The following is an 11,118-nucleotide window of genomic DNA, read 5'->3' on the forward strand; positions in this document are numbered from 1 at the left end:
AGGTATTTATGATTTAAAAACAAACAACAAATTTCAAAGTGCTGCATTCTGAAAAATATCTTTCCTAAATACCAAATAAATATCCTATTTATACTTTTGTGCTTTTACAGATATTTTTTAATTACTAAAACTGATTTTCTTGTTATATAATAATTTTAGGTCCCATTTTCAACACATTTGCAGCACTGTCAGAGCTCCATTCTTATACCACACAATAACACATTTTCTAAAACAAATTGAAGATCATTCAAGTACATTATAATTTAATTTTTATTACAGGGAAAATTAACTAATATTATGCTCTGAATGTGGAAAGCACATATTGGAAGAGTAACATTAACACATGAATATCATCGTTTATAAAGCACTATTTTGACATCATCTGTTATATATCTTTCCTAAACCCTGTAGACAACAAGCTTTTTTTTCTCACAGCTGCTGCTGCTAAGTTGCTTCAGTAGTGTCCGACTCTATGCGACTCCATAGACGGCAGCCCACCAGGCTCCCCCTTCCCTGGGATTCTCCAGGCAAGAACACTGGAGTGGGTTGCCACTGCCTTCTCCAATGCATGAAAGTGAAAAGTGAAAGTGAAGTCGTTCAGTCTTGTCTGACTCTTCACAACCCCATGGACTGCAGCCCACCAGGCTCCCCTGTCCCTGGGATTTTCCAGGCAAGAGTACTGGAGGGGGTTGCCATTGCCTTCTCTGTGTTTTCTCACTAGGAGATCCTCAATCTTAAAAACTCATGTTTTTCTCTCGATATGATAGTGGGCTCCTCCAGGCAAGTATTATCTAAAATGGATGAAATATAGTCATAACTGCTGCTGCTGCTGCTAAGTCGCTTCAGTCGTGTCCGACTCTATGCGACTCCATAGACGGCAGCCCACCAGGCTCCCCCATCCCTGGGATTCTCCAGGCAAGAACACTGGAGTGGGTTGCCATTTCCTTCTCCAATGCATGAAAGTGAAAAGTGAAAGAGAAGTCACTCAGTCGTGTCCGACTCTCTGCGACCCCATGGACTACAGCCTACCAGGTTCCTCCGTCCATGGGATTTTCCAGGCAAGAGTACTGGAGTGGGGTGCCATTGCCTTCTCCGATAGTCATAACTACATCTCTCTAAAAATGAACCAAGAAAAATTAGACTGTCATTTGAGAACAGTTAAGGGAGGGCAGTTAAAAGGCAAGAATATTCTGACCATAACAGAAATATTCTCTAACTCTCCCCCTATTTCTTCTTGTCATGGGGGTGATTTGTATCTGACTTCTACCACAACTGAACCAATCATTCCAATAGGAAATAAAATAGCTATTCATAATCAAGATGGGAATTTACATTGAAATGCAATCTGAGAATTGAAGAAATAAGCATTTTCCAACCTCCCAAATTCCCAGTACATTTCTGCCTTCAAACATAATTGATGAACTCAAAGCTACATTTCTGAAAAATATCATAAACAATTCATATGCATTCAAAACCTCTCTCCACATTATCTTACTGCCCTAATAATTCTATCACTACTGCATTTTTTATTTCCTTAAATACCTTAGCTTCTGGATAGAAGAACAGTGAGCTGAATGTGATCTGGTCTAGGTGTTCAGAATCTTGACCAGAAACTATCACGCTTCTACAGTATATGTACATGCGTAGTCCTCAACTTCTAAACCCCTTGATATCTGTACTATTGAATATGTATTTAAGGAAAATCTGTGTCACATATGTCAAGGGGATAATTCAGAAGATAAAAGACATGGATGCTTGTACAGCCATCAGGTTAACCTCATGGGAAAAAGAAAGGAACAAGCCTTCCACACTTAACTGCTGTATGATAATACTTAAATAAGTAAATTATTCCATATTTTGGCATCTATGAATGTACTTGTGTATGTACATGTATTCAAAGGAGAGAAATTTAAATGAATACAAACTAATTTTAGTAAAAGTGAATGTTTTTAGTATTTATTGCAGAGTATTGTCTTTCCATGGGAGGCATTCTGAGACACAAGTCAAAAGCTCTCAAATAAGAATATTTCAATTACTCAAATATCCATCAAACTTTTATTTTGTCATGTCTGTAAATAACATCATAGTGTACTTAGTGCCTTCCAAATCATATTAGGAAATGTGTAGAGGATAGATAACATTGGTCTTGTTATTCAAGAAGTTTACTTTCAACTGAAGTAGATAATGCATATTACGGCATTCTAAAAAGTCATCAAAAATTCAGGTTTGTCATGCATACATATTAAGTTAAGAATAATTAGATGCCTGAACCTTTATGTGATGATGATGACTATGAAAGAAGCAATAATTAAATTCAACAACTGATTCTAGTGGTATAGGTGCACAGTATTGTGAGTGTACGAAAAGTCACAGAATTGTACATTTTAAATTGTACCTTTAAAATGCTCTAAAGAGCAAATTTTATATTATATGAGTTTTACAACATTTAAAAAAAAATGCCATATACCTCTCTTACTGTGTGCATGCTAAGTCGCTTCAGTTGTGTCCAACTCTCTGTGGCCCCATGGACTGTAGCCCACCAGACTCCTCTGTCTATGGGATTCTCCAGGCAAGAGTATTGGAGTGGGTTGCCATGCCCTCCTCCAGGGATCTTCCCAACCCAGGCATCAAATCCATATGTCTTACATCTCCTGCCTTGGCAGATGGGTTCTTTACCACTAGCACCACCTGGGAAGCCCACCTCTCTTACTGAGATTAAGCTAATTTTTTTTTCCTTGGTTAAGCCTTCCCCTAATTGTAGCAAGTTTTTAATTAACATTGAGATTTGTGAAAGATTGATTCTGACAATTACTTTTCCAGGTTATCCATTGTTTTATTAGAGACAGACTTTTATATTCCTACTTTGCTATTTTTATTGATGTCATTCACCATCTACTGGTTTTTATGTGAACATAAATATTCATTGTTCTGGGATAAGTATCCAGAGATTTAACTGCTAAGCTGAAATAGTTACAGGTTGTGATTTAAAGGAATTTCTAAAATATGTTCCAGAGTGGCTGTATCATTTTACATTCCCACCAGCAAAGTATTAATGTTTCAGTTTTTCCATATCCTTGCCTGAATTCTAAAGTTATACTTTATCCATTCTCATATTTGTGCATTCATATTCTGTTTTAATTTGTGCTTAATAATGCCAAACATTTTTCATGTGCACATTTACCATTTGTAGATTTTATCACTGAAAGTTCTGTTTGTATTTTCTGTCCAGTTACTAATTTTGTTTTTGTTTTTTTTTTGCATTTGAGAAATAAATACTGTACCTTAGAGCTGTTGGTTATTGTTTTCTGCATGAACTAATCAAGATACGATGCTCATCTTCTTCAGATCTTCTGCAGGCATTTTGACCTTTCTAACCCCTTGTTCTTCAGTTACTGAAAAAGTGTAAGTTGCTCAGTCCTGTCCAGCTCTTTGTGACCACATGGACTATACAGTCCATGGAATTCTCTAGGAAAGAATACTAGAATGGGTAGCCTTTCCCTTCTCCAGGGGAATCTTCCCAACCCAGGGACCGAACCCAGGTCTCCTGCATTGAAGGCAGATTCTTTACCAGTGGAGCCACAAGGGAAGCCCTCAGTTACTGAAAAGACCTGTTTAAAGATCCAACTTTAATTTCACTGTGAATTTGCTAATTTTGCTTGGCTCTGTTAAATTCTGTGTGTATGTATATACGCATATGTGTCCATAATGATATTAAGCACATGCAAATTGAGTCATTTTATATTTTTGTGTTGAAGTACTACTGTAATCATTATGAAATGCTGCAGTTTATCACTTCTAATATTTATTATGTTAAAATCTACTTTGTCTGTTATAGGTAGAACACAAGTTCTTTCTGTATTTATATATATATGATGTCTCTTAAAATCATATATTTTTATTGAAGATATTTTCTAAACTTTTATTTCATATTCTTTCAGTTTGATTGCTAAGTCAACTTACATTATGTAGTTTCTGACCTTTTTTCAAGTTTACTATGTTTCTATCATCTTAGTTTAGTTTCCTCTGTTCTCTTTTTCCTTTGTTCCTCTTGCCATTTTAGACCAGTAAAATAGGTGTTATTATTGTTATTGTGTTTTTCTCCAGTGGTAGTTTTTGTTAGGAGAAGGCAATGGCACCCCACTCCAGTACTCTTGCCTGGAAAACCCCATGGACAGAGGAGCCTGGTAGGCTGCAGTCCATGGGGTTGCTAAGAGTCGGACATGACTGAGTGACTTCTCTTTCACTTTTCACTTTCATGCATTGGAGAAGGAAATGGCAACCCACTCCAGTGTTTTTGCCTGGAGAATCCCAGGGACAAGGGAGCCTGGTGGGCTGCCGTCTATGGGGTCGCACAGAGTCGGACATGACTGAAGCGACTTAGCAGCAGCAGCTGTTTTTGTTATGCGTCCCTTTACTTTTCTGTAGTGGTTAACATAGGTATCACTTTGTACTTTACCTCTCAATGTCTAAGGTGCTCAAAGTAGCACATTTATCACTGTAATAATATAAGAACCTTACTAGACTTTGACTCCAATAACTCCTTTCCTGCTCTTGCTGTTTATTGCTATATATTTTACCTCTATGTATGTTTAGACCTTACATATTATTTTTCCTATTTAAAAGAGTAAATATTTGTCATTAATATCCTCAGCTTTTTCTTTCTAGTGGTTTAATTTCTGTAGTTCTTTCTTCCATTAGTAATCATTACTCTACATTCTGAATAACATAATTTATGTAAATAAGTATTTATTTTTGATTTATATTTTCATTGGATTAGAATTCTAAGATAGAAATTGTTTTTCAGCACTTCAAAAATATAATTTCATGTCTTCTGACTTCAATGGTGTCTTTTGCAAAGTTGACTGCATGTATAAAGGCTACTATATTAAAGGTAGTGCGCAGAGATTATTATTCTGCAAGCTCACTTCTTTGTTTATATTCTAAATAAAATATCCCTTGTTTCATAAGAACATGCCCATGTGTGTGTATGTGTGTATGTGAGAGATGTTTATCATAAAACTATTCCTGGTGACAGAGAGATTGGAAAAAATTAGATATTAATAATCAGATAATAACTTTTTCAGTTGCATGTTATGAAAGTCTATAAAATAATTAGAAGCAAAAGTGAAATATGAATTACATAAACACATTTAAAATGATTGAGTTAAAAGTAAGCAATATAATAATACTTAACACAATATGATGAATACAAGTTTCTAAAGTAAGCGTTCAGTAAATGACTTTATATTCATGTATCTGAGGACGTATGTCAAACACAGTTTAGCAGATTCCAGTGATTGACAGGCCTAAGGATTAGAAGTGAAATTGGAGCATAAAAGTAAAAACAAAAAGCAAAACAAGAAATAGATCAGAAAACATGCAGTTTGTGTACCATTAAGAAAAAGATACCATGAAACTTACTTCACCTTGAACTTGCAACTGAGCTTCAATAAATTTATTAATGAGTTAATCAGTTTTGGAGTCACTAGCATACATTGAAGCTTATGGCCATTTATATTGGAAGACCTAAGGAAAGAGTGAAAAAGAAACCTAAGTCCAGGGATGTCCTAGTATAAAGAAACCCAGAAAAAAATAAAGGGCCAAAGGATGATCAGAAGTGTTCCATGAGAGTGAAGAGTAAGTTTGAATGTGTGGTATGATCCAGAAGTCAAGCAAAGAAAATGTTTCTAGACGAAGGGACAAATCAGTTATATTTAGGATTGTTGAGAAGTAGACTATAATTGACATAGAGGTGAAAGTACTAGATTTAATGACATGAGAGTAATATGTGAAATTGACAAATGCTATTTCAGTGAAATGTTCAGAGGTAAGGTATTCTGGAGAAAGCCAGAGGTGGCTAAGAATTATTCTGTGATGAGTAGGTAGAGAGAATGAACATTGGCAATCTTTCATTAAATTTTGCTTTCAAGATAAACTATTAAAATAGGGTGATTTTGTGATGAAAGATTGCTTTGTGCCTTTAAGAAATGAAAAACACAAAAAGATATATCAAAAAATAGAAATTAGTGTAAACTAACAACATTGGGGAAAGTATTGTGAAATCTTGAAACTGGGCAGGAAGAATTAATGCTGAAATCTTTGCTATGATACCTGTGACAAGTCTATAAAAGTAAAATTATTCATTGTCACTCAACTTCATATTAATTTAAAAAGATCCATAATATTATACAGAAAATGTTTAAGTCAATTAGTCTCATTTTCAGCTCAATGGAAGAAAAGCAACCACTGCTCTCCATAACCCTATGTACTCATAGAAATACATTTATTATAATATTTTATACATTTCATTATTGTACTTCTCCCTCCAAAATGTGCATTCTTTGAAAGCCCTCTTAAATAAAGGAGACAACTCATTAGGTGGGAATGAAGCAAATATAAGTAAGACTCACGCAAGGAGAGACCTGGTCAGATATCAAGTCACTATGTTTCTCGTAAGACAAGCAGAGGCTTACAATTCATTATATTATTGACCTCATGATAAACTCTCTATTTCATCTTTAAGATATCATTGAGAAAACAGAGAACTTTGGTGAAAAACAAGAATGTACAGTACATTTTGTTCAGAGTTAAATCACAGTTATTAAATTGAAATTTCTTTCACAAGTGAAAACAGTAATTTCAGTCATCTTGCCCCAGACCATTGGTTTCTGTAGATATATGTTTCAAGATGACTGTTCAGTTTCCTATTCATATCTTTCTTTCCTGTAAACTGATGTTATTGAGACTTGAATTACAGGGAGAACTCATGTGGAGGGTGAGGTCACATGAAATTTACTTGATATCCTGCAAAAAATATCATGGAGATGGACATTCAAATTTAGAGTTGCTTAATAACCAGATTTTGTTAAAAAAATTAACAAACAGAAATTTCAATTAAATGGAGTTGGGAGTTCAGAAAGGGAAGCTTTCACAGATTATAGCCCAACAGGAAGAAAGACCTTTATTCTTTCAGGCAAGGATTCAGCTAATAAAAAACCATGAAGCCTTGGTTCACTATGGCCATCCCAACTTTCTTTCTCCTGCTGCAAAATAGTTCTTTCCTTAATATCCCAAATACTCATATGTCTCAGTAGGGTTTCAGAGCCCAGACTGCAATTCCCTGGTGATTGCAAATAGACTTATCTGTACTGGAAACATACCTGCCAGTCTGTTTGCTTCAGGTCAATAGTATTGACATTTCAAAAAATGTCTAGTCTTATTGCACTCAGTTTTGAAGTATTTTTTATTATTTTTTCTGTGGACCTCATTGAGGTTTTCTTTTTGATCTAATATCATTTTTTTTTTTTCAGAACATGAAGGAAAACATTGTAGACTTAGAAGAAAAGATAGGATAGTGCAGTATCAAGGAAGTCAATAGCAGACAGATGGTGGAGAAGTACATTGGTCAATAATACAACTTGTTGAAAAGTAGTCCAATTAGACAAGATACTGTTGACTTTGACGACCCACACCTCACTGGAAACTTCAACCTGCAGTTGAAGCCAGATTATAATGGGGGGAAGAGATAGGAAGCAAGAAAGCAGAAATGATTAGTTCCAAATATATTTATCAAAAACTTGCATAAAAAAGAAAAGTCACAAGGTTTCTGGTATTAGATATAAAAGTCAGTAAGTTCAAGCACATTGTGAACACAAGAAATAAAGAAAGTGAGTGATGGTCTGAGCTCCCAAGAGCATAGTTTGAGAACTTTGCTTGATCATAAAAATATATTAGTAATAAACAAATACAATAATATGAGAAAATAATGACTGTAGATGTCAAAAGATTGGAATTTGAGATAGTTTGTTTCTACGGTGATAGTGAGATAGTGTTAGTCGTTCAGTCGTGTTCAATTCTTTGCACCCCTACGGACAGTAGGCTGCCAGGCTCCTCTGTCCATGGAATTCTTCAGGCAAGAATATTGGAATGGGTTGCCATGCCCTCCTCTAGGGGATCTTCTCTACTCGAGATCGAACCCTGGTCTCCTGCATGACAGGCAGATTCTTTACCATCTGAGCCACCAGGGAAGTCCAGTTTACTTCTAATGCTTTCATTTTTCCTTATGGAATAGAAATTAATGGAATATGGAAGCCATGAAAGGCAGGAGGTACATAACAAATTTAGTATGATAAAAAATTTATTGCTATAAACCATGTAATAGGTAAAGCATAGTTATGTAATGAGATACCAGTTAAAATCTGAAATTATGAGCACATGGTGCTTGAAATCTGCCCATCCTTATACTTTCTTCAGAAGTGCTCCATACTGGGAGTATAGCAACACATGACACAGAGCACAGAATTGTTCCAGAGTTGGTGTTATAGGGCTTGTGTGCCAGTATGCTGGTCATTTTGAAGGACAAAATAGAAATTTAGTTGAGGAACCATGGTGTTAAGAATTGTACACAATTCTTAAAAATCTGTTAACATTTCCATTTGAGGACTATAATTTAAAAAAAAGAATTAAAATCAGTGCCACTCCACACAATGGCAATCTTCCTATAGAACAGTGTAATGATTACCTTTCCTCTGAAAAATAGTGTTTGATGTATTTTATTCCCATCTATGTGAAGTATCAGAATTATTCATATTCATGAGAATGGAAGCTTTAAAAGCTCATCTTAGTTTTACCACCTTGAGACTGATATGGGAAAATCTGTTAATTACAACAGGGAATTTTGTGTCTCTTCTACCTAACAGTGTAAGATGGCAAACAGATAATGACAAGCAGACAATGAGAACCATCGATAAATTCACAGTTGAAAATTAATTTGTCAGTTAAATGTGTCAAGCTGATTGTCTGAGGCTATTCTTTTTGGAAAGCAGAAGAGTTAGGTTGTACAGTAACAATTTCCAAGCCCAGTTTTAAAGATGCAATTAAGACCTTTCCACTACATTGTGTTAGCTAAGACTGAAAGATTAAGATCCACTTGGGACTTTTTTCCTTCTATATAAATGTATGAATGAAAGGCTGAGACTTCCTATCCCAACTAGTTTGAGCAAGTGACTATCCTGACTCCTAGGTTCGTAGTTACGAGTCAGTGATCTCTGGAAGGACCTCTTAATTACATGAATGCATAATAATATTTAGAAACCTTAGACCCAGAATAATTTCCAGGTCACTCGGACTTAGGTTGGATCCCTAGAGGCTGGAGTCAGAAGTTTAGAAACAGCCCTCCCTTACCTATGCTGTGCCCTCATCCATGAAGGTCTTACTGTTTTAGGAGTCTAGGTTTCAAGCCCTTGATCTGCCACTTGCTAAAATTGAGAATATTGGTTAGACTTTTTTCTCTTTCTGCCTTCAAGTTCTAATGGAGAAATATAGCATTAATGCAAAAGTGCGTAAGTCCCTTGTAGTTCTAATTTCTTTAACTGTGTATGGTCCTATTATTTGATCTTTCTGATGGTAATGAAGGTGAAAGTGAAGTCGCTCAGTCGTGTCCGACTCTTTGCGACCCATGGACTGTAGCCTACCAGGCTCCTCTGTCCGTGGGATTTCCAGGCAACAATACTGGAGTGGGTTGCCATTTCCTTCTCCAGGAGATCTTCCCAACCCAGGGATTGAACCTGATTCTCCTGCATTGTAGGCAGATGCTTTACCATCTGAGCTACCAGGGAAGTCTGGTAATATAGCTGCAATAATATAAGGCTAAAAATCCATGCCCACAGAACTGGGAGAGGGCCAGGTAGTGAGGAAAGTTCCAGTGACTATGCCAAAGCTCCTCTAACCAAGTTTGGAAGCATCTCACTATGTTATACTTCCTTGGATGAAAATTAAGAATGATGAACCAACTTTACTTTCACTGTGATTTCTTATGCTTTGGAATGGTCTAGAAAATACTTTGACCCAACATAACCTTCTTTAAACCTCTGTGCAAGTATCAAACACTAAGGACAGTTTAATCTTGAAAAGCTTATTACCATATGGACTAAGTCCCTTCTATACTCCTAGATCACTCCGGTGCCTTGAGCCCAGTTCCCTGCCCCTTTTGAAACACCCTGACAACTCTTTCCCGAATTTCTTTGGTCTTAACTCCATATACCATAGGGTTAAGAGCAGGTGGAAAGAGCAGATACACATTGGCCAAAATAATATGAGTGTGGAGTGGAACATGGTGACCAAAGCGATGTGTAAAAAAAGAGAAGAGGGCAGGTGTATAAGAGATTAGGATGACACAGACATGAGAACCACAGGTCCCTAGGGCCTTGGACCGAGCTTCATGAGATGAGAGGCGAAGGACAGCTCGTGCAATGAGGAAATAGGAAAGACCAATGCAAAACAAGTCCACCCCAATGACCAGAAGTGCTGCCGTCAGCCCATAAACACGATTAGGCCTGGTGTCTCCACAGGCTAGCTTCACTACAGCCATGTGTTCACAGTAGGTGTGCGGGATCACATGGCTTTGGCAGAAGCTCAAGCGCTGAATGAGGAAGGGGCATGGGAGCATAAGAATGGAACCTCGCACCATAGCTACCACCCCGATGCGGACAATGATGGTGTCAGTGAGGACAGTGGTATAGCGGAGTGGGTGGCAAATGGCCACATAACGATCAAAGGCCATGGCCAGCAACACAGTGGATTCCATCATGCAGAAAGCATGAATGAAGAACATCTGTGCCAGGCATGCAGAGGCAGACATGTGTCCAGCTCCACACCAGAGGATGGCCAGCAGCTTGGGGACTGTGGAGAAAGAGGCAGCCAAGTCAATGGTTGAAAGCATACACAGGAACAAGTACATAGGCTTGTGCAGGGCTGGTTCAGTGACAATGACCACCAGGATGGTTATGTTACCCACAATTGTGGCTGTGCCCAGGAGGCACACAGGGAGTGAGAGCCACAGGTGGAACTCTTCCAGACCTGGGATGCCCATGAGTATGAAAACAGAAGAGTCCAGGAAAGTATGATTAGGAGACACCATGGTCTGGCCAAGAGTACTAGGCAACTTCTTGGGTCAAAAACCCTCCTACAGCATGACATCACCTAAGGAAACAACACAGAACAGGGATATGAATCAGCTAGAGTCACATTTCTCTTTCTTACACCACATTTGTACTTAACAGAATACAAGCGAAGTAAACTCTCCTATTCCTTAATAGACCAGACACTGCATGTGCATAG

At 37.2% G+C, this 11,118-nt stretch overlaps 1 protein-coding gene across 1 annotated transcript; it reads right to left on the bottom strand.

Moving 5' to 3' along the window:
- Window positions 1-9,952: 9,952 nt before the first annotated feature.
- Window positions 9,953-10,918, bottom strand: LOC109568877 (olfactory receptor 52P1). The gene has a single exon (XM_019974245.2). It carries the CDS (start codon window positions 10,916-10,918, stop codon window positions 9,953-9,955), a length of 966 nt encoding a protein of 321 aa, XP_019829804.2.
- Window positions 10,919-11,118: the final 200 nt, after the last annotated feature.

This window comes from Bos indicus, chromosome 15, assembly GCF_029378745.1.
Source record: "Bos indicus isolate NIAB-ARS_2022 breed Sahiwal x Tharparkar chromosome 15, NIAB-ARS_B.indTharparkar_mat_pri_1.0, whole genome shotgun sequence".
Taxonomy (NCBI): domain Eukaryota; kingdom Metazoa; phylum Chordata; class Mammalia; order Artiodactyla; family Bovidae; genus Bos; species Bos indicus.

Excerpts from the sequence above, each read along its gene's own strand:
- LOC109568877 (XM_019974245.2), bottom strand. The coding sequence starts at position 10,918 with ATGGTGTCTCCTAATCATACTTTCCTGGACTCTTCTGTTTTCATACTC.